At 42.6% G+C, this 25,000-nt stretch overlaps 2 protein-coding genes across 2 annotated transcripts in view; both read right to left on the bottom strand.

Annotated features, from left to right (window-relative positions):
* Positions 1-25,000, bottom strand: part of LOC134189628 (copper-transporting ATPase 2-like) — a 48,578-nt gene that overhangs the window by 16,393 nt on the left and 7,185 nt on the right. Inside the window, exons 3-10 of the mRNA XM_062657964.1 lie at positions 23,830-24,078; positions 22,458-22,621; positions 15,353-15,597; positions 9,635-9,788; positions 7,025-7,135; positions 6,644-6,766; positions 6,490-6,581; positions 4,833-5,115 (exon numbers count right to left, since the gene is read on the bottom strand). Of these exons, the coding sequence (XP_062513948.1) occupies positions 4,833-5,115; positions 6,490-6,581; positions 6,644-6,766; positions 7,025-7,135; positions 9,635-9,788; positions 15,353-15,597; positions 22,458-22,621; positions 23,830-24,078 (1,421 nt within the window). The remainder of the gene's footprint in view (positions 1-4,832; positions 5,116-6,489; positions 6,582-6,643; positions 6,767-7,024; positions 7,136-9,634; positions 9,789-15,352; positions 15,598-22,457; positions 22,622-23,829; positions 24,079-25,000) is intronic.
* On the bottom strand, positions 11,898-15,346 carry LOC134189630 (uncharacterized). The gene has a single exon (XM_062657966.1). It carries the CDS (start codon positions 14,937-14,939, stop codon positions 14,265-14,267), a length of 675 nt encoding a protein of 224 aa, XP_062513950.1. The 5' UTR covers positions 14,940-15,346; the 3' UTR covers positions 11,898-14,264.

Raw genomic sequence — 25,000 nt, 5'->3', positions numbered from 1 at the left:
AATCTTGAGACTGTATGGTGTCCAGAGACTGAGAGTTTCCACAGCAAGTGGATAAAAGATACCACCAACTGCTGTTACTCTATCAGTGTGACAAAAGTCTTTGCAAGCTTCCGCAGCAGCTCCTGCATTGCTGGCAGCTTCAATAATAAACAAAGGCTGCAGACTGTTGGCTACAGTAACATCGACAAAGCGGGGGCGACACAGAAGAAAATAAGAATGAAATACAGCTGTGGCCAAATGTTGTCGGACACATGTCATGTTTTATGTAAATTGGTCATATTTGATTAGCAATGCAGTTATAGTTCAGTAATAAATGCAATATTACTGAAAATTTATAATAAAAATTTATAATAAAAATATAAATTGGTCAATTGATATTTTTATTATAAATATCAATTATGCCCCAAAACTAACAAAACAGGATCATTAAATATATGGAGTAACATGTAACATAGAAAAAGACATCATTTGAGATAAGAATAACAGCAACAAATTAGCAATATCACAGTAATAATTGCTAGTATTTTGTACACAGTCCCTTGGCACGGATCAGAGCTGATATCCTTGTCGGTATGCTGTTCACCAGGTTCTGGCACCTCTCAGGAGCTATCCTCTGCAACTCGTCCTAGAGTACAGCCTTCAGCTGGGCCTTGCTGGTCGGCTGGTGACGTCGAACAGCTATTTTCAGGTCGCCCCACAGGTTCTCAATTGGGTTCATGTCTGGTGATTGCGGCGGCCAGTCCATCACCCGAACGTTGTTGGTCTGGAAACATCGTCTTGTTGAGACTAAGGTGTGGCATGGAGCATTATCCTGCTGAAATGTGTAGTTCTGGCCATTCCGGAACATCTCACGAGCTGCAGGTAACATTGTATCACGGAGAATAACCTGATACTTCTCAGAGTTGATTGTTCCATCACAGACAGTCAGCCTTCCAACTTCAGAACTTGACATGCACCCCCAGACCATAACAGATCCCGAGGCATGCTTCACTGTGGGAACGATGCAGTCTTTGTTCCACTCTTCTCCGAGCCTTCTTCGTACCCTCACATTCGCTGGAGTTGCGAACAACTGGAAACTGGATTCGTCAGACCATAACACATGGTCCCACTGTCTTTGAGTCCATTCTTTGTGCCTACGAGCCCAAGCCAGCCTCTTCCTTTTCTGGTCAGGTTTGATGATTGGCTTCTTTTGGGCCTTGCATGACCTCAGACCATGGTCTAGCAACCTTCTGCGAGTTGTCCTGACGGAAGCAGTCACAGCACCACCATTAGTCCATTCTTGGTGCAATTTTACTGCTGTTTTCTTCCTGTTTCGCAAGCTCATCCTGCACAGGTTCCTGTTGTCTCGAGCGATGGTGACCCGTGGCCGTCCAGTGCGACGCCTGTCCCTCACAATACCGGTTTGACGGAGTTTCTGGAGCAAGGCTGCAACGCCAGCAGGGGATTTACGAACCCTGCCAGCAATCTGGCGGCAGCTGAGACACTTCTCATGCAGCACCTGGATCCTGATCCTCTCCGCCTCGGTGTAGTTCCGTGTCTTGGCCATCGTGAGCTTGGTATGAGTCAAATTGCTCAGAAACTTCTGCTAGACTTATAGCTACACTTGTGCAATAAAACTGTTGTTTTTAAATATAGTTTTATTGGCTATTCTCTAAATGGCGACAAACACATCTGTAATGGAATACATAGCTATTGGTCAAATAATTGCTATACCAGGTTAAAGTAATTTGTTATCCCTAAATCTGCTTAAATATTGGTGTATTATACTCTCTTTGAGTAAACAGGTCATAATGTGCAGTGCAAGTTCTGGTGAGAACCATATTTTTCACTTTAACTATATTTTTTAAGGTGTCCGACAACTTTTGGCCACAGCTGTATATCAGCAGGACAACTGTTGTCATATCCAGAACCACATTGTTCCCTCTTCGTATGCTCGTTCTCTGTTAGAAGAGCGTGATAAATCACTTTGTAAAGAGCGTTGTGGCGTCTAATCTGGAGAGGGCTGTGACCACAGCTAACTAAATGATCGCCAAAAGGGTCAAGAACTTGACCACAAGTACATTTCATATATATTTATAGAAATACAAACTGATCCCCCACAAACGTTCCCCTTAACATCCCCTAACGTACGACGTCTTACACTACACTAGGTATATCCCAACTATCAACATCCTGTACTTGAAGCTGAATTCTCTTGTAAATCATTCTTGCATTATGTTTCTACAGTTGAAGAGACAGCTGTTCCATGATATTTCGAAAAGCTTGGTTAAATTTTAGTCCGCTGACTGCTGATGTTTAGAAGCAATGGCTTTCATATTTTAATTTTAATGCTGAATAGAGACCAGAGCCCCAAAGGCTCCACCAACAAAGGGTAAAAGAGACCACCACAAGCAAGGACTTTGTCTTCATGACAAATATCTTTTTGTTCTTCACCTGCTTCTGCTGCGACTCCTGCTCTCACTGCTGCCTTTTTCACATACAATGGCTGTAATGAATTTCTGACTGTTATGTCAAATAGACAAGCCTACCCTAAAAAAATCAGATTATATATATATATATATATATATATATATATATATATATAGTGATCTACACAGCTAGCAATAAAAAACAATGATTGCAAAGACAAATACGCAAGAATATTATATGAACGTAGTTGGTAACAGTAAGTTGACGATGAAGATAGTAGACAGCAAATACAGAAGGCACATGACAACCACCAAATCCTCCAATTGACAGAAAAGGCTCCAAGCTCATAGCACAAAGCACGTAGGGGTAATTGCACAAATCCAAGAAGGCTTCACTGACAAACTGAAGCACAGACAAGCAGAAGTAAGAAACAAACGAAGATAGAAGAAAGCAAATACAGGAGGTACATAACAAAAACTACATCCTCCAGGTGACAGAAAGACTCCAAAGACCGCCATAGCAAGAAACACGTAAGGGTAATTGCACAAATCGATGAAGCCTTCACTGACGAACTGAGGCAAAGGCAAGCAGAGGAAAGGTGAAAAAGAAGATACAATACAGCAAAAACAAAAGTTATATGAGAAACACCACATCTCCCAGTCGACAAAAAGGACTGCAAAGACTGACATAGCACAAAGCACGTAGGGGTAATTGCATGAATCCATGAAGACTTCACTGACAAACTGAAGCATGGACAAGCAAAAGTAAGTTGAAGACGAAAATAGAAGACAGCAAAAACAGAAGTTACATGACGAACACCACATCTCCCAGTTGACAGAAAGGACTCCAAAGACCGGCATAGCACGAAGCACATAAAGGAAATTGCACGAATCCATGAAATCCTCACCAACGAACAAGAAGAAGAAAAGGAGACGACAAAGCAACGAGAAGATATTGAACACCAACCACCTCGTCAAAACCAATGCAAATCGAAAGGTGGGAAACTGCAAACAACTCCACCTCTTCCAGTAAAGACTAACAAATGCCAAAAACAAAGCAAAACAACGTTCAGTCTCAAAGGGGGACCGACGTACAAGACGAAGGCTGCGACAGCAACCAACATAGACTTGGGACTCCTCCTTCTCCTGTTCTTCTTGCCTTGCACAGTCAAACAGCAACAAAAAGACAAGACATTCACCATAGACCATCCTGGATATATATATATATATATATATATATATATATATATATATATATATATATATATATATATATATATATATATATATATATGATTTAGATACATATGACTTGTGACGTGGGTAACTGTGATTGGGCAGTAGACCGGTATGGTGTTTGATTGAACTAGAATAGCACAAAAAGCGATGCTGTATTGACTGGGTTAGATTTGGCTGGAGAGCGGTAGCGAGTAGAGGTTATGTCAGATTATAATAGAATCCGTATATATGGCACGGTCAACCGTTGTTGCAGTCTGCGCATCCTATCTCGTACGGTGCTGTGTCTGCCTTCAAAAAGTAGGCGATAATATATCTCTGATTTCGGCTGGGTATTCCTCTTTTCCATCTCATCCAAAGGCTGTACGCTGCCCATGTGGTTAATTGATTAACAAGTTCGGTGATCATCTTCTCAGCTGTCATAAGAACTCATTGATCAAAACGTCATGATGCTTTGAGGGACACCATCTATAATGTGCTGTTGATGAATAATAAAGGGACCTTACTAAAACAGATTTTCGTAACAGACTGACATCACCCTGGTGACATTCACCATCCCAACTTTCTGTTTGGACGTTCTGCTTATTTTGACCTTACGTCCCTAACACAATGCAATTGAAATTTGCTACCAACAGTGCAAATTTATGCCAGTTCAGCTGCAGCAGCTGGTGAACTTTAGAAGGATCTCAAATAAAAAGAAGCAATTGTTGACAGTGGGGCTTTGTTCTTCTCACTAGCAGTGGAAATGTATAGTTTTTGACTCCTGCTAGTTTCGATACCATAAAAAACTATTGCGTCTAAAGTAGTGACTGCGACTAGTATTCCGTTTACACAAACGTACTCTAAAATTTAATGCAACAACTGTTTGTTAATTTGTGGAAATTCAATGCTCGTATGATACAAAGTAGATGCTGATGTTATTGCTTGGGATTTGCCAGTTTTGTCTGTTAGTAGTTCGTTCTAAATATATGATTGACACACACACACACACACACACACACACACACACACACACACACACACACACACACACACACACACACACACACACACACACAGACAAATAGACAAACAGACAAGTATCACACATGCATGTGCATGTGCACATGCACATAGGGAGGAAGGCAGGCAAACACACAGTTGTCCAATTATGTACTGTATGAAATGCCCCATTGCTTGTTCACAAACCTTCGACGTCTGTGCATCTTCCACCAGTTGAACAATTTGAGACAACACTGTATCACCTCCAACTTTATCTGCCCTGACCTGAAGTATACCATTCACATTCAAAGTGCCACCAATAACACAATCTCCAACTGTCCTAGTGACATGTAAGGCTTCTCCAGTAATCATTGATTCATCAACTGCTGCTGAACCACATGTGACCATCCCATCTACAGGAATTCTAGCACCTGGTACAACTTTGACAACATCACCAGGTTGAATAAAATCAATTTCAATCGTCTTTTCACTAAACAAACAAAACAAAGTCACCAACTGGCCTCTAAATACAAAAACCAAACCAATGGTGAGTGACTACTAGAGTTTACAAATGCAAGTGCAGCAACTGCCATCATGCCATGATTTCATTCTTTGTTCTTTATGAAGCCATAATGTGTTCAAATATGTCACTTACAAGGATTTCAGAAAAGAATGAATTTGTCTTAACAATAATAAACATTCAGTGACAAAATCAATAACCGTTGATGTTTGAGAACAAATTGATACTCATTATTGACAGTAGCAGAGACAATAGCAGAGACAATGAAGAAGCACTGAAATGCGAAACCTGCTAGCTTAGGTTACAAACGCAGACATCTGTTGTGAACTACATGGCAAACACCCACAAGTATCTGCTCTATATCTAATCACATGGGATACAGGCCACTAAACACCACACCAGGGGTGCATTATTACAACTATTCTGGAATACCCGGTTGAAGTCATTCCAACCCATTCTAATTCAAACACACAACAAAGTCCTATTCATCCATTCCGGATTGCGTCGGGTTGTCTCCCGGAGCATCCAGGATAAGGTGTAGATTTGTACAAGATGGATGCTGAAAAAAAGAACAACTATAATAGTATTTCTTCTTCCGCTTCTGTTACCGTCTTTCCTGTGATTCTAACCTTGCTAGAGGCATTAAGTGATAGTGAAAGTAGTCACGCCATGTTACAGTGTACACCATGCACATGTACAGTTTGGGGCTTGGCAAAAATAGGCATTCCTTTCATTCTCACACCTCGAGTAAACCAAACAACAAACTAAACCGAGCAAACCGGTAGATCGACGTAGTGGTTTCATCAGAATGGTTAACTGGCCATTCTGGAATAGTTTTCGATTATTCCCTTGCATTCTCATTCAGGAATGGTGGGAATAGAATAAATGAACGTGCCCCAGGCTGAGACAGGACAGATCTGTTCACTTAACACATAACCATATAGTAACAATAATTCCCTAGACACTACAGACCTTCATATGCAGAAAGCCTGACCGCACTTTTGGAAAAAATGAAAGCTCTTGCGCCTTCCAATGCCATCAAAATCGCCTCAAACAGACCAAAAATACGAGTTATTGCAATTTTCATAAGTCAATATTAAGACTGAATAGAGAGTAGACTGACAGGTGCACGTGTACATTGCACTGCTGCTAACTAACACTAGCCATATGATCACGTCACACCACCACATCACATCACACCAGTGTTATGATGACATCACATCCATCAGTCAATCTGTTCACAGCAGTATTAATACAACCCTAGCAAACGCATGCTCAAGTTACTACTGGGATGTTTCACAGATACACCATAATCTACATAGCATAAACTGTGTAATGTAAAACCTGATAATCTGATGTGATTCACCAACATAAATCAAAGTCGCATCTGTAGCTTGTAGTTGCATGAGTTTAGACAATGCAGCTGTCGTCTTTGCCTAACAGACATCAGACCAACATGCATCCATACAGACAAATATTATACATAGTATCTTATTACCTTGGCAATGTGCTCTAACCATCGGCCAAGAGATACAAAAGCTAAAAGCATAGGTGACGTCTCAAAGAACGTGATAGGACTTAGAGATTTCTTAACAATCATAGCATACAAAACAACACCAACCTAAAAAAGCAGACGCAATCAAAATTTTAAAAAGTTGTCAATTAGTCTTGCCTAATTTTCAACACCATAAATGAGACATTTGAAACAATGTAGTCTTGCTACCACTGTAAGTGTTATACTAATTTTTAACCAAGCTGGTCATTAAATTCTTGTTAAACACATTTATAAAAACAACTGGTGACAAACTAGTTGCAGCAATTGAAAAAACAAAGAAAATCACAATTTTCAAAATCAGCACAAAGAATGCTTTAACCACACCGAGTAAAGATAAGCCGCTGATGTGGCCATTGCAATGAGAACATCCATGTTTGCAGCTCCATGTTTCAATGACTTGTAAGCTGATACATAAAACTGATAGCCACCAAATACCTGTCAACACAACTACAATCAGTAATCACTTAACGCCAGTTCACAACGTTATGCTCAACACCAGCATGGCATAGGGTAATGTTGAGTAACACTGCAAGGCGTAGGGTAACATTAAGTAACATTGCTAGATTATTGGAGCATTCACGATTAAAGGCTGAGGTAACGAGCGGCAATGAGTGTATCTCGGTCTCGGGGACCCAGAATGCAGACGATGTAATAGTCTGGTAGCTCCTGTACAATGCGGTCCCTCGGCAACTTCCATTTGAGTAAGCAGTTATCAATGGCCAACTACATCCATGCGTTTTCTTTGCTCCCACATCTCTGTCGAATCCGGAATTCACTTGCAACAAGCAAGAATACTTCCTCACTGCATCTATCTATCATCAGCTTCTCTTCCATATCAACCGACGTTCGTCCAGTACAGTGCCCCACGCATAAACGCCCATAACTTCAGCATAGCCTAGGCCCCCGAGGTCGTACGATGTAGCTGATTAGATGTGCTTTCTGGTAATGTAATTATGATGTCACAGAACCTTCTAGAAAAAATTTAGTAATACAAGAGGATGATTTGCTGTCGCTAGGGGCATTGCCTGTTACTGATTGGTTGATAAACTTAGCTCTGCCTTTCACTGCTGTAATGCTATGCGGTTGCACAGCAACTGTGTCATATTCTTGCAACTGTCTTCTTTGCCGTGCATCAGAGTGAGCACAGCTGTTCAAAGACAGAGGAAGTGTTTTGAACGAGGTTAGACAGAAGCGAATGAGTGTTCCTGTTGACCCAGAGGAGGGTCCCCATTTTGGGAATGATGAGTTAGCGTCTCCTTCGCTGATGTCTGACTACATGAAAGACCCATCCAAAGTTTCTGCCAGTTCTTGTGAGCTTGGGCAACTTATACCAGACAAGGAGATCTTAGATGAGGACCTTCAGGACTGTTTGGATGACTGGGTTGTCACTCTCACTTACAGAAGACCGAATGATGCTCAGTCTTGTCTTTCAGGCGTTCGATCCTTAGTTGTCTTGTTTAATTCTTAGATTTTAGGTTCTGTGTAGCTTTTTGGTTGTTTTTCTTGACTGTAAATGAAAATATTTATGGCTGGCATATTACAGAATGTTGCACTTATTCATGTTGTCATATCTTCACGTCAAAGGCATCAATCAAAATCCCCACAATGAAAATTTTAGAAATCGTCTCTGCTGTGTTATCCTTGCGTTTCAACATATTCCATTACCATTTTGTAGAGAGTTACGACCACATGCGCATGTTTCAAAAATCCCCACAATGATTACCTAGATAATCATTTCATGTCCCTTTCTGCAAAATAACTAGTTAAATAATGAAACACCGTAGCGTAAATACGAACAAATGTGCAAAACGAAGAAAATATCAAGTTCTTTCACAACAAAATACGACTACGATTGCTGAATCTTGTCAATAGACATGACAGAACATTTGAATTACATGCATTTTCCTAGCACCACTCCCGGATGAGTGTTTATGCATGGGGGCACTTAGCCTCAAACTTCCAAACCAAAGCCTGGACCAAAACAATACTAAAATGATTTCGGAAGTACTTATCAAAAGCGATGCTACATGGTAGTCTAACAGCGTAGGATCGTTTTACCTAGTTCAATAATGAGATGGAAAGATACTGCTCTTTCCATTACACAAACAATTATATGGCATGGAGATCTCATGAACAAAGAAGAGATGTCTGCCGTGTTTGCAGCAGTATCTTGGTGGATGGCATGAAATGACGACTCTTCGATTCTACGGCAGAATGCTAGTTAGTCTAACTGCTCGACTAGCAAGACTACCACTCAACCAGTTGTCAAAGGTGATGGTTTATCGACAATGTTGTGCATGTCCTCTCACCGCAAGCTTGAAAAGATCGAAGAACTGGAGCTGAAACTAAAACTAAGACAAGTGCATGCACCAGAGTCTCCATTCATGACACTTAGCACCTCTGGCGTGCACTTAGCACCCACGAGAACTTCTCACGTGTACAATCAGAGTTAGTGGACTTAGCATAATCAATTACTGCTAAACCAATCAGACTTTAGAGCCAACATTCTGGATTTAAGACGTAGATCGGCTTAGAAGATTATTTCCAAAATCATTTTAGTACCGTTCTGGTCCAGACAACAGTTCATGCGCTCTCTGGTATGGAAGTTCCAGGCTAGGAGCACTGTACACTGGAAACGGGTGTTACATGTGGTGAAGCAGCTCAATTTCTATTGAATGCTGACTCGAGACGCTCAGCAACACTAGAAATAAAAATTGAGTCTATTTGAACATCAAGGAGCGGAGCGTCACAAAGAGTCATGGGACATCAGAGAACAGAATGTTCCATGTTCACAATTGACGCTGAATGCTCGGTGTACACTTCGTTACAGTACACTACTATGCTATGCCGGTGTTGAGCGTCATATTGTGAACTGGTCTTTATACAGTATAGTCACAAAACGACACAACCAAGCACGTTTCTTAGCATCCATACCTGAATGACACTGCTGAGAATAAAAAGAAGGAAGTTGTGCAGAGAGAGACCATAAAAAAGTATTGTGATTTGTTTACAGTGGTTCTTCAATAGAATAGCAATAATAATTGTTGGAATGGCAAACAGAGTAGAAAGTACGAATGTTCGCCGCCACCTACAGCATATAAGACAAGAGCGTAGAATTCGGAGGAGAGCAACATGAACATGACTTACAAACTGAAAAAAATGAAATAACTAAAAAATAATGAAGAAACAAACTCTGCACCTCATAAAGCACCTTCAACAATGAGTTTTATTTTCTACTCTATAGCCAATTTGGTTGCCCATTTCGTGCAGTTGTCCAAATATCCAAATCCACCTGTCAACTCTTCACAAACTAAGTGCAAGTACACATTAATTGCAGGTGTACCCAATAGTTATGCTGTAGATCGGCTGACTACATCTGCTCAAGTCTTGCTGAAGTGACTATTGTTGTTGTAACACAAAAATTATAATCAATTAATTGTAGTCTATCTACTAATAATGACATTTCAAATGTTCCACTACAAAAACAAAATGTGTATCTAACAGTTATGACTGGTCACAGAATCAAACTTGACCGCTAAATGGTCTTTAGGTAATAGGTAATAGCCATACCTATTTTGCTTACACTTTACACCCACCATAGTAGCAATGTGGCATGCAATGATTATATGTACTATGCTCATTTACAGACCTCATGCAGAATTGCAGTTACAATACAACACATGCATATTGCAATCTTCTCTTGATACTAACAGATATTATGTATTAATGTCTCCAGTGTGTCTCAGATATGTCAATGAGTTTCCTCAAATGTCTCCAGTGACTAATTTGAACCCATGATTTAGAATGTAGAACACTGCAACAACTTGAAAATCTGTGCATTTTGCAACCTTGTTCATGACAATTGATTTTCTTGCCTTACTAAAACTTAACACGATTCATGACCAGATCTGGCAAATTCATTTGCAGGAAGAGAGTTGTAAAGGTCATAGCCAATTGAACCAGCAGGCTGATGCTGATTAGTAAATTGGCAATTGCCTCTTCCATCACTGGAAAACACTGAGGTAACGTGAGCACTGTGTGAGCCCAACTTGTGAGGAAAGCAAAAGGAGCTGTTATGACTGCAGACGTCGCACCAAAACCACCATTCCTGATAGGAAAAACAGCTTGAAGCCACTTTCAATCTTCCATGACTAAGCCTCCAAATAGCTAATGAAATGATGCTCTTGTCTGGTTGTTGTGAATTTCTGCAGCTTGAAGGAATTGTCTAGGAGCAACAGTTCTGGCCAGACTGTTAATTCTGGGAACGTGACAGTATCTAAGAAGTAACAGAGCACTCTCACTGTCTTCCAGAAGAGGTAACTGGTCGCATAATGATCTTCCTGAATTGGCATATTGTGAGCATGATTGTATGACATAACATGAGCACCCACTGGAGTTCCGAGAACCTTGGTCCCTTGTCATGTGACTTAGATCGTATTGAAGTCAGGAATTGACTGATATGAAGAGTCAGACTGACAATATATTTCACTTCCTTTCCTCAACAAGGAGACTAGCACAAAAGATAGAGATGAGGTCAGATCCGCAAAACCTGAAAGAACTTTGTCTGCTGAACTCAACAAAAAGACATCATCCAAGCAGGCTAGCACACGAATATCAAAGATGACTGTCCTGAAGGTTGACTAAAATAGGCTGCATCCCTATAGAAAACAGTGCTGGACCTAAAGGGTCCCCTTGGTGGACACCCTGTTGAGATTCCAAGACAACTGTCTCCTCTCCATTCAGATACACGAGTGGATTAAGGCCTGAATAGACCTGAAAAGCATAACTGAAGATGTCTGGAAATGAAGTTGATACTTGATTGAGCATATGGGATCTGTCCATTGAATTAAAGAACTTTTATGTCAGACTTCAGAATCACCCAGGATGGGTGTAATTCTAGCAATAGCTGGATGTGTTAAACCAACATTTCTCTGTTGCCACTCTGTGTTAGATGGGGGAGAAGAAAGCACGAAACTGAGCCTTCTTTTGAACACAGATTGCAAGGGCACTCTCTCATCTCCAAGCTTCTCCAATATTGATTGGTCTAACATCACCATTAGACATTTTTAGAGCAATCAATTTAGAATCAGAAAGTACTGAAGATGCAGAAGTTGGCACTGACCCAGAAGCAATTGATAAACAAACCTGATGTAGACTATTAGAAGTGCTTTGAGATGTAATATGCTCATAGCTCCACCCAATTGGTCCTGCACTCGATCCATTTGGTAGACTTCCAACAGTGTTGAACAACTGGACAGGTAGATGCTTGAGACCAGAGCACTGAAACCAACATCAAGAATTTTCAATCGACTGGGATGTTTGGCTTTGAGTTTATTGATGGTGTCAGGTCAAGTGCACGCAAGACCTGAGCTTGTCAAGACCCTTGCAGCTCGTACTAGCTCAAAACAACGAATAAGCGGCAAGGCTGCCTTCCTAGCTTGGTTAACTCTTACACCTTGTAAAGGTGAAGAATGATCTTTAGAAGACGATACCCTAGCTCTAGGTTGAAGCAGATCTTTCCATTTGTCTGTCTGTCTGTCTGTCTGTCTGTCTGTCCGTCAATACATATATTTTCCATAAATGAACTATTGCACCAGAGCAATAGCTAATCTACGTGTCCATTACATCTAGTACATACATGAAAACTGGTTAAAATTACAATACACACTATATACACACTAAATACACATACACATTATGACTAGACAAAAGTGACCTATGGTCCCGGTCTCTAAATGTTTCTGACTGTCCACTGAGAACTGAAGTCTTCCTGCAGCTGTATTCGTTGAGGAGAGATTAGTACTTCTTTGTAAGGGTCTTGCTATTACATCTTCAGAGTTGGACGGCAAATCTCTTCATCCAATAATCCAAGAATTGTGGTGCATTTGGTTTGCCCTCCTCTTTGAATGAACTGCGAGATAGATGTTGCAGATATTGAAACCCTTTTACTCCCCATCTTCCAAAGAACTCGCGAAGACAAGGGGGATCAGTCTCACAGAGGCACTGCCTGGTCTCTTCTCCGAATTGCACTTCTTCCATTTTTTCTTCACGCCTCAGAGCCGCTGCCACATCGGTGTATGTGGAGTTGGGAAAGGTTTCAGAGCTCCAGGGATGGGCGAGAGATATATCTAAGTCAATGATAGATCCGTACTGTGTCAAAATCAACAATATCCGGCCTATCCTTGATGTTTGCATAACGATGGCGTGGCTCTCTACAGTGGTGTATGTGTAGACTTCTCAGAAAATCTGACCATAAAGACGCAATTGATTCATGAGACTAAACGGGGCCTCCGCCCAGCTTGCAAGTTATTACATGGTACCCGCTGTCATCGATGGTCGATCCGTAATTGCAATTCTCCGCCCAATCAGGGAAAATGGGAAGACCAAACTTCAAGGAGCTCGCCAAGCGGTACTCACCGAAGTTAAGTGCGAGACTCGGAGAAGGTGGGGATTGCAATGATCCAAGCACCGACTCCCTTTCCCTGCAAAGATCAAAGTCTAGCTGAGTCATGAGCAGTAGAGGCCTCTTCTATCATAGTGTCTAGCTCAATTGCTGCTTGCCTGTGGTTGAGATACTGTTAATTTTGTTTCTGCCACATAGAAAATCTGAGAAGCTTTTGCCAGGAGGAAGGGCCTTTGTAAGAGTATCACCAAGAGAGACAAAACAATGAGTGATCAGAGTCTGGCAAACGCCGTATAAATGAGGGAAGCGTCTCAGTAACTCCAGCACCGAGTGAGACAAAGAGACAATAAAAGCACTGAGGAACAAGCAGTAGAAATCATGCCAAAGCTGCCAAGCCTGATTGGAAGACATGCTTGCCTCCACGTCGCATCAGATAGAGTCAAATCCTAACAGGTGAGAGAAACAGCATCTTGTCTGAGGGTCATGTGCAGTAGCTGCAGATTTGAGAATATCTGGAGCAATCATCTGATCCAAATGATTAAGCCTAAGTACATGACAACCCGAGGAACAGGGTGGCGCACTGAACATCCTCAAGCTCTTCCAGCTGATTGTACAAGGAAGATCCCGTCTGAGCAAAGTCGCTGCAGGATGAAAGCTGAAAATTGAGCTGACCAATTGGTATCCCGTACAATTTGACTTGATAGGAATGCCTAACAACTCTGGGATTTGTGACGATGTAACAGTTATCTTTTCAGCAAAATTTGCATTTGTTGCTTGCTATTGTTAGGCTTAGGCCAATTCCAGTGAAAGACTGCTTCAAGCTGTTGAAGGAAGAGATTATTAACTTTCTAGGTGGACCCAGTAAGAAGACGTCGTCAAGATAGGCAAGTACAGTGACATTTGAATCTGAAGACTGCAGTTTGCTAAAAAAAAGATGAAATTGCCAAAGAAAAAAGCGTGGGCCCCAGAGGATCACCCTGATGAACACCAACTTCTGAGGAAATGAGAATTGGCAGTTGTAAACACTAGACGACCAGCTTGACCATACATTTGTTTAACATGAGAGTAAATGTCAGGAAATGTAGATGACACTTCTTGCAAAAGGTGAGGTCTATCAATGGAGTTGAATGCGTTCTTGGCATCCATTTCAAAATTGCCCAATCAGGGTAAGAGTCTAGAGATAGCACAACAATGAAAAAGCATCTCTGAGCCACATTTCATTGATACCTTATGCTGAATAGGCCAGAAATAGCTGTGAAAACCTTTGCTTTTCTGCAAACAGATGGCTCCAGCTGAAATGCGTCTGAGACACTCTCCAATGGCTATTGGCCGAATATCTCTGTTCTGTTTGGACAATGCGATTAGCCTAGCTGATGCCAGAAACTCAGACATGGGATGAGGAAGAGATCCCCCAGCAATGACAGAGCATGCAAATAGAACATCTGCTATAGTTTCGTTTTCAATCAAGACTTTGAAATGCTCAAACCGCCATCCTGAGGGTCCAGCACCAGATCCGTGAGGGGACTCCCGAATAACCTTAAACAGCAGCTGTTTTGACAATACTATTAGATGAGATGTATTAGGTAAGTCCAGATTAGGTTTGGTTGTAGCAGAAGGATGTTTTGACCTCAGTTTCCGTGCAGTCTCTTGCGTAGGAGGAGATAATTCTGTGCTGGTAAGAACACGTGCAGCACGAGATGACTCTCCACACCTGACAAGCTTTAGAGCTGCAGATATGCGTGTGTCTCGACGTTTAATCTCTGCCATTTGACTTGGCCTATCGACTTGGAGAAGCTCGTCCCATTGCCAATCTAGAGATTTTACTCCGTACGCCATTCTTTCCTCCTCTGGCGAGTAAGTTGTTGCTCATGACCATACGGGGAATCTGTCTGTCTGTCTGTCTGTCTGTCTGTCAAATAACATTTATTTCAAACATACATCTATAATACAATGCTAGCAAGGTAACTATGCAAAGTTCCACAACTACGAGAGTTCACTACGGCTACATTTTAAAACAAATTGTTTAACATCTAACACTTAAAAGAGAACAATGCAAACTACCCGGAGCCAACTCAGTGACTGAAAACGGTCTGTCTATCTGTCTGTCTATGTGTCTGTCTGTCAGTCTGCTTGTCTATTGAGCCACCTGTGTACCTGCAAATCTTTCTGTCCAACTGTTAGATTGTTTGTCTCTTCACAAATGATTCACTTAACGCTACTGCAAGTTTTCAAATATTACATGACCTTACCTATTTCTCTCCACACTGTGATTGAGCCTTTCAGCTGCAGATCTGCTTTTAAAAGTAGGCAAGACTGCTTTAAAGCCAAGTCCATTGATAGCAGTTATGATGTCATTTCTTCTAATAATGTTAGGGTCATATTGAATATGCCCTGTGCTGGTAGCCAGAGTGACAGATGCACTTTTTACTCCTGCTTCTTTCTTCAATGTTCGCTCAATAAGATTGACACAAGATGAACAGGTCATGCCTGAAATCTAAAAACCCACAGATTATTGTGTAGCATTGTTTCTGCATGACCTGTCGCACTAATTAATAATATCCTGCTAATACCAAATTTCTCATCAATAACATTGTTTAAAATGTTTTACCTAAAAAATCTTGTTTAAAAAACAACTGCAATGTTTCAAAAGATGGCTATATGTGAGATGTAGCAGTATTACATAAAAATCAGGCACACAGTCAAACAAACAGACCCGTGGTGGACCAGGCAGGGGCCAAAGGGCCTAGGGATCAACTTCCCTGAACTCTGTCTAGTATGACCTAACAGTACATCTTCGAAAGTACGAGCCGCTGACCTAGATACATGCATATGCAAAAATGGTACCAAGACGACATGCGTCAATTCCACATGCTCCACAGCGTAAGTATGCGGTTAATTACCGTCTTCAAACCAACAGCTACTAGCTACAAACTAACAGCTAGTTTCTGCCAAGAGCGTCACTGGACTTCCAAAGTTGGAGAGGCCAGCTACAGCTGCTTGGATATATTTAGCATAATATAGATAGCATCTAAAAAGCCACACCCACTAATATTGGGGAGGGAGGGAGGGGGAGGAGGGAGGAAGGGGGAGGAGGGAGGAAGGGGGAGGAGGGAGGGAAGGGAGGGAGGGAAGGGAGAGAGGAAAGGGAGGGAGAGGGAGGAGGGAGGAGGGAGGGAGAGAGAGGGGGAGGAGGGAGAGAGGAGGGAGAGAGAGGGAGGGAGGGAGGGAGAGGGAGGGAGGGAGGGAGAGGGAAGGAGGGAGAGGGAGGGAGGGAGAGGGAGGGAGGAAGAGAGGGAGGGAGAGAGAAGGGAGAGGGAGGTAGGGAGAGAGAGAGAGAGAGGGAGGGAGGGAGAGAGGAGGGAGAGAGAGGGAGAGAGGAGGGAGAGAGAGGGAGGGAGGGAGGGAGAGAGGAGGGAGGGAGGGAGGGAGAGAGGAGGGAGGGAGAGGGAGGGAGAGAAGAGGGAGAGGGAGGGAGAGGGAGGGAGAGGGAGGGAGAGAGAGGGAGGGAGAGAGAGGGAGGGAGAGAGAGGGAGGGAGAGAGAGGGAGGGAGAGAGAGGGAGGGAGAGAGAGGGAGGGAGAGAGAAGGGAGAGGAAGGTAGGGAGGAGGGAGAGAGGAGGGAGAGAGGGAGGGAGAGAGGGAGGGAGAGAGGAGGGAGAGAGGAGGGAGAGGGAGGGAGGGAGAGGGAGGGAGAGGGAGGGAGAGGGAGGGAGAGGAAGGGAGAGGGAGGGAGAGGGAGGGAGAGGGAGGGAGAGGGAGGGAGAGGGAGGGAGAGGGAGGGAGAGGGAGAGGGAGGGAGAGGGAGAGAGAGGGAGGGAGAGGGAGGGAGAGGGAGGGAGAGGGAGGGAGAGGGAGGGAGAGGGAGGGAGAGGGAGGGAGAGGGAGGGAGAGAGAGGGAGGGAGAGAGAGGGAGGGAGAGAGAGGGAGGGAGAGGGAGAGGGAGGGAGGGAGAGGGAGGGAGAGGGAGGGAGAGGGAGGGAGAGAGAGGGAGGGAGAGAGAGGGAGGGAGAGGGAGAGAGGGAGGGAGAGGGAGGAGGGAGGGAGGGAGAGGAAGGGAGAGGGAGGAGGGAGGAGAGAGGGAGGAGGGAGGGAGAGGGAGGAGGGAGGGAGAGGGAGGAGGGAGGGAGAGGAGGGAGAGGAGGGAGAGGAGGGAGGGAGAGGAGGGAGAGGAGGGAGGAGGGAGGAGAGAGAGAGAGGAAGAGAGAGGAGAGGAAGAGAGAGAGGAAGAGAGAGAGGAAGAGAGAGAGGAAGAGAGAGAGGAAGAGAGTGTGTGTGTTGGGAAAGTTATCAGCCTCCTGACCCCAGAACCCAAAGTGTCCAAAGACCAGGGAAACTAAGTTAGAAGCTGTGCCATCCTGAACTGACAAAGCTTCGTATTCGCATTTCTTTCTTATCTCACGTCTCTCAGCGGCATAGCCTGCCTCTTCAGATGCTCTGATTAAAACGTCCCGTCCTTGTTTCAAGGGCGAGCAATGCTCAAGTCCAACTCTGTGTTTGAGTCTCCCAATGCATCACACACTAAAACGTCGGGGCGATTCTCCGATTCGATGTACTGGTCTCTTGGCGATGACGTAGTTGGAGCTCGCTCAAACAACTGCACCACCCTGACACTATAGAATAATGCTGCCAGACTGGTCCTCCACCAAACTTGCAGGTTAAGGAGACTATACCCAGTTCCATCCAGTTCTACTCCACATTCACATTCGTTTATGTACGACTTAAAAGACATTAGTAGACCGAGCCTCAGAAAGGATGCTAGACGAAAATCCTTTGCAATAAGTGCTTACCTATCCGAGGATGGTAAAGCTTCTAACCAAAACCCAGACCTGTACCTTGAACAGAACGTAATCTTGCAGCACCCTTTCTGTGAGGTGCAGACGACAGACAATGAGCTACACTCATGAGGCCAATTTCCAAGCTTAGATTGTGCTGAAGCTTACCCTTTGTAGCTGAAATGACTGATGCCTGATGTTTCATCATCTCCTAATCTAACTGGAGACAAGGACTTGACACCGTATGAATATCGAATCCAAGTGAAGAGAATGTGGAATCATTTTCCACCAGATCTTGAATACATTGCAAAAGTGAGGGAAACAATTAGGTAATTCTCTGAAAAATTGAGCCATGAAGATACCTATGCAGTGTATTTGTTTTTGTTGACTTCAGATAAGCCAAACCCACCCAATTTGATGTTTAATTAGGCTTGATTCCAAGTAAAATCATTAATATCTGGACAAAGGTAGACTGGGTTATGGCATCACGTAGACAGACAGGCACACAGGCAGGCAGACAAATTTTCTTTAGTTTCATAAATTTTGGTTGTTGGGGTGAGAAAGCATTAAAGTATCTCACGTCACTATAGTGCATTAACGTGACAGCAAGTAAGAAGGCTTCTCTTTACAGCCGTTTCTCTATTTCTGGACTCTACTGCAGACCCAGCAAAATGTTGACAGAACATGGAAAAGTGGCATCAATTGAGGAGTGTTGTCTCCTCCATTCTGGTACATGCTTAAACATTAAACATCTAAAGGCAAAACTGTCTTCTGTGTTGTCACCAAATGAAATTCCAGCATCTGCCGTTTGGGACATCGTGGTACCAGACTCCATCTTTTGTACGTATGTCCCAGATATGGACAGCAACGCATGATGCACGTGCCATGATGTTTAAATATAGACACTATGGAATGCTGCAAGTAACTCATAATCATAATTAGCAATGCAAACACCTTTGCCCTAAACCTACACTAATCACAATTACTCTAACTGTGATTAGCCTAGTGGCGGTGTGAACGTGCTCCTACAGCTGGACACAAGGGTCATCGCACATTGTCCGACTACTTTTCCCACTTGTCCGACTACTTTTCCCACTTGTCCGATCACTCTAATTATGATTGGACATGTTGTCCGAGTAGCTACGTATAACCCATACACAGGTAGAAATCGCAATTCCTGGCATTTATACTCTCTGTTGGCATTGACAGTGCATTTTGTAAATTCAAATAATTCCTCTATTCATGTTAACCCACGGCGCGGATGCACTCAGGTTACAGTAATAGTGCCGTGGACCATTCAACGATTCTATAGACGAATGTGGGCTAGTCGATAGATGGATGTGGGCAGTATTATGTACTCCGCATATATACGTAGGTCCACTGTTTTACGGCATGGTTGTATGTGCTAATTGTCACATGAGCGGATGTCACCAATTATATGAAAGCCTGTAATTGCATTCCAATGTTCTCCATGCATGTTGAGTTTCTACCAAAGTAATACATCGACTGTGTTAAAAAATCACTTTTGTTAGAATTTTGACTTGGTATTTTGTAGCAGTATGTGTAGTCTACTGTGTTCTCATAGCAGCCAAGGGTTTAGCACTCTAGTGCTTCTTTCATGCTACACCAATGATCCAATGACCTTGGTGTCATACAAACTGCAACATCTCAAATTCCTTATGTTTCTGGATATCAAACACATATTGACTCATTAAAAGGTTATGGGTCAGCATATAAATGGTCCAAATAGGCAGTGTTTCTGCTGGAAATTCTTGGTTAGAATCCACTTGGCTAAAGGACTTAGTTTGTTGTAGCCAAGCACTTTATTTCAGACCAAAGAAAAAATCGCCCAAATGTCAAACAGCAAACAATCTAAAAGACAACAACTGCTAGTGAGTGACATATAATTTGGTCGAACAGACAGGCAGCATTTATCATGTATTAAATAATCAGACACATGTCATGCACAAAGGAACCTGAATTTGGAAAGACAAAGTCTGCAAACCAGACTTCAAGCATTTAGTGCCATCCTTCTTAGCTTTTTATACCAAAATTTAAAAGCTTTGTCAAATTAAAGTCTTGAACTATTAGCCCTTCTATCCTCAGTATCATCAAAGTTTAGCATTATTGAAGTCATCATCATTGTCATCGTCATCTTCCTAATGGTTTCTACCACCGGTCTGCTTCCATCTTCAAAACCATGACTGTCATCTTCACTGTGATTATTTCTAGTTCGACGCTTATGGAAGCCGTATGCAGAGAATGTCCACTACAGTGTGCGAAATAGTCTTTGACTGACCACCGGACATCATGTCCTGTCAATTTAGAATTTGCCGGACATTAGAAATGTCTGGTCAAAAATACCAATCCTGGCAAATACTACTTATCACTTACAATTAATCACATATATACACGTACATTTAACAGACTAATATATATATATATATATATATATATATATATATATATATATATATATATATATATTCTTGCCGAGTCCAATGGACACCTGCTTGGGAGTAATTATAAAGACCTTGCAATACCTCCTTGAGGAGTGAAGCAATGACATGTGCAAGCAAACGTGTACACACTCTGATCCCACCACATCTTTTTTCCAACATCTGAGTCCACCACACTAGATATGCAAGCACAAGGAACAAAGTGGTTTGGGTAGAGGCATATGTTTCCCCATTCAGCTCTAGCTAGTTCTGTAGTGGATCAATTCATGACAATTATCATGGGTTGCCGCAGTAATTTTATTTGAGGTTGGTACACGTGTCTATGTATTTGTGTTGCCAAACCAAATCTCTTGAGATACTCTGCACGAACTGGTCAACAGAAGACACTTGCCACTGCAGCTAGCTCGAGGATGCCTGACTAAGTGCCAGGTTTCATGGCTGCAGATGACACTTTGATGTTGCATGCCTTTGATAGAGAGTCATACGCACGCAATTAGTACAACCCACCTGACAAATTACTAAAAAAAGTCTGACTAACCATTGACAGACTTTCATTCCTCTGGCAGCAACCTGGCTACAAACCCATTCGCTTAATTAAAATTCTGCATGCTGTTCAGTTCTTCAATTGTCGTACCTAGTGAGTTTTGGAAACGTCATCTTCGTCTGCATATGCGCCATACCTCTAGACGTTGAAACTGCAATCGTTCCAAAAACATGCACTACGCTACGCTAGTGACAGTCTAGCTGTAGTCTACCATGGTATGTAGTTTAGTGACTTCGTGCTATGCTAACAACCTACTCATCTTCGGGTTCTTACAGCCCCTACAGACAACACTACACACAAATATCTCTGAGTTTCCTATCCTGCCGCGTTCACCGTGTACTGTACACGTATCTCTACACCCGTGGCTGTCCCCTGCATTTTTGTTGCACACACAACCCTTGGAGCCCCGGCGTGTGTACATGAGCCGCTACATCCGGGATTTGAATGCAGTATTGTGCTGACAACGCGTGGCTGTTTGCGTTTGTTTTGTGCACAAACTCCGGAAACTAAGTTTGTTGACATGACATTGGGATGTGCGAGGATGTGGGTTGTTCATACGAAATTCCACACCTGATGCGACGCAACCGGACAAAATGTCCGGCAAAATCACAAGTGGCCGGACAAATGCTTTGTTTGGTCAGTAAATGTCCGATGTCCGGCCGTTATTTCACACACTGCTGACTATGTGCAGGACATAAACAGAGCAGCGCAATAGATTGGCCTTCTAGTCATTGGAGCTCCAATGTGTTGCGCTAATTGCCATTCATATTAGTTAGCGTGCTGTGATTGCAAGATCTAATCCAGAGAAAGGTGTACATGGTACACTGTAACAGCTAGTCAAATTGGCAAGGACGTATTACCATTTTACCGCTAGTGACTTCTATTTGTAGGATTTTGGTGATCCTTCAGCGGAAACACTAAAATAGGGAATGACTTAATTAGGTAAAGAGGCTAAACGGCACATCTGGGGTCACTTGTATAATGCATGATGCTCAAACTACCACCAGGTAGTGTACTGTAATTACAAACCTAAAACCACACTCAGGTAACACTTCATAACCACAGAAAGCACTAATCCTACTATCTAGGAAGAACAAGTTTAGGATAACCACATTGAAAAATATTGTCTAATCAAAATCAACCAGATATCTGAACAATCTTAAAGCACTAACCCTACTATTTAGTACCTCTACCACAATCTAGGAGGACACAAGTTTGGGATAAGCAAATTGAAAAAATATTGTCCAATCAAATCAACCAGATGTCCAAACAAACTTCTGTTTGCACTGACATATGTCCAACCAAGTAGAAAAAAACTATGTCAAGCACTGCTCTTAGTTACTCATTATTTTCGATAGGGCACTTATACAAAGAGCAGACGTATGCTAGATAGGTTGAACTTAGATTCGACCCAAGGGTCGTATACTGAGCAGACATTCTATCTATTTGACATTTTATTACATGTACTAAGATTTGAGTACAAAGTACTGTAGATAAATTTCGACAGACAGACACATGCAAATGTGACAGACAAACAAAAATTACATACAAGCATAAATAACTCTGGAACTTAGACCTACTGTAACTTTCAGCATTCCCTGCTTTTGAATTTCTCCTGATACTACACTTGCTTGAAATCCTATGTCTGTAATGTGATGACACAACTGAGTGGGTGAAGTAGCACACGGATCATATTCAACTTCAGCCTTTTCTGCCATAAGACTGACAGAAATTGATACAACACCTAAACAAATAAGTAATACCCTGTTAGTAACTTCAACTTTTATTGCATCAATCTATTCCTTCAGAAAAAGAGAGTAAATAGTCAATACCAACAATCTAGTGATTACTATAACTTGCAGTACTGTGCATACTGTCGGTGTGTGCACGTGTGTGTGTGTGTGTGTGTGTGTGTGTGTGTGTGTGTGTGTGTGTGTGTGTGTGTGTGTGTGTGTGTGTGTGTGTGTGTGTGTGTGTGTGTGTGTGTGTGTGTGTGTGTGTAATAGCTCAGTTGGTTAGAGAGTCATCTTATGGAGTGTTTACATCCGGGATCTTGAAGGGTGCAAGTTCAAGTCACAGTAATGGCGATCTATGGCATAATTTCCTTAAGCAACAAACTAACACACATTTGCTTCTCTTGACTCAGGAGTATAAATGAGTACCTGGTCATTGACTGGGGTCCTAAGCGGCCATCGGCTGTGACGTGACATCAGCCACTGGGGTCCTGGTGAGACTTCGGGTGCTCACACCACAGGTGGCTTCACAAGTCGGTGCTACTGCGAGTGCCTGGCCCAGCTCCAGGAGTTTGCTAGCACATGCCCAGAGTTCCCTGAGTAGCGCACAGGGCCCAACTTAACAGCTGGGGGTGTGACCTCTGAGAGGCAGCTCCTGACACTTAGGGTTTTCTTGGTGTGTGTGTGTGTGTGTGTGTGTGTGTGTGTGTGTGTGTGTGTGTGTGTGTGTGTGTGTGTGTGTGTGTGTGTGTGTGTGTGTGTGTGTGTGTGTGTGTGTGTGTAGTTTTTAAGTTTTATTCTACCTCCTTTGTCATCTCGTCCGTAGAGACACTGTTATCATCCATTGAGGATGGACAGCTCAATAGGTCAAAATGTGTGTGTGTGTGTGTGTGTGTGTGTGTGTGTGTGTGTGTGCTTGCGCACGCGTGTGTGGCCTGCATCTCCTGTACTCTCATGGTAATCATGGAACACAAGCAGCATATGGAATGGAATGGATTGTGTGTGTGTGTGTGTGTGTGTGTGTGTGTGTGTGTGTGTGTGTGTGTGTGTGTGTGTCTGTGTGTGTGTGTGTGTGTGTCTGTGTGTGTGTGAGTGTGTGTGTGTGTGTGTGTGTGTGTGTGTGTGTGTGTGTGTGTCTGTGTGTGTGTGTGTGTGTGTGTGTGTGTGTGTGTCTGTGTGTGTGTCTGTGTAAACAAAAAGCTAATTGTTAGCTGCCAACCACGTTTCCTAGACATCTGTTTTTCTATATGGTTAACACATGATGAACATGTCATCCCAGTCACACGCAAGCTGCATTTCTTTCTTGAAGGTTGATCTAAGTCCTCATCGCTTTCAGCCAAACTGACATCTGCAAACCGTACTCGTTTTGATTGGTTGGAATCTTGTTTGCCATTACTTTGAGTTGCTATAGAGCTTAAACTTTCAATAGCAGAATCACATCTACTGCTGGCATCTTCCCACATTTTGCCTGTAACAAAGAAGACAAGAAATCTCATTAAAATTAATGACGACTTACTAAAAGTCCAATACACATAAAAACCTCTATGCACTGAGTATATACTGAGTAGATGACCCTAACCAAAGTACTATCGTGATGTCATCCAAAATGATGCCGACAACACGGATCGCGCATCTATCCTTACATTGTAGCTACAGTGGCTGACTACAATTGAACAGCCTACACCTAGCGACAGATGATGACGTAGCGGTGTTTCTTCTACAGACATTTTCAACAGCTGCAAGTCAGATGTATGCATTGGTACACTGATAAGCTAGTACAGAACTTCATACATGGTAGATGTTTCGAATGCCATAACGATAATGCTTTGTGCTCCACCCACTGTTGGGTCACGTGCAGCAAGAAAAAGCTTGAAAAATCACTTTGTCGTTCAACAGCAAGCTCTCTCAAAACTGGTAAATGGTAAATGTGTGCATAAAGGCACGATTTCCAATTTGCAAGGGTGTGTCTGCACGTGTGCAATGAATTGTGAGCGAGCACCTTTAAGCACTGCCAGTTCCATATAAATTCCATTGTTGCTTTTCTACAACATTTCTCTGACTTCCTTCTGTTCACCCTAGTTGCCTCACAGCTGTGTATGACATTTTTCATTAATGCAATTTGTTGCAATTACTAAAGGAACCTAAGCCAGATAAGGTAACTTCCAAGCCTAGAATTCTAAGTCAGTGTATACCCCCAGCCCTCACCTAATCAGACTAGATCAACAACCATTCTAGTTGCAAACTATCTATTAAAAACAAGTAGCAATACAACCTCAAAAATTTTCAAAAAGAAACTGACAAAACACCTGTTCCTTATGAATGTGTGACATGTGGTCAATATAACATGTCTGAAGTACTTACCATCGCCAGAGATCTGATACAGTCAGCTG

This window comes from Corticium candelabrum, chromosome 14, assembly GCF_963422355.1.
Source record: "Corticium candelabrum chromosome 14, ooCorCand1.1, whole genome shotgun sequence".
Lineage (NCBI taxonomy): Eukaryota > Metazoa > Porifera > Homoscleromorpha > Homosclerophorida > Plakinidae > Corticium > Corticium candelabrum.
This window is presented reverse-complemented; position numbering and strand designations above follow the sequence as displayed.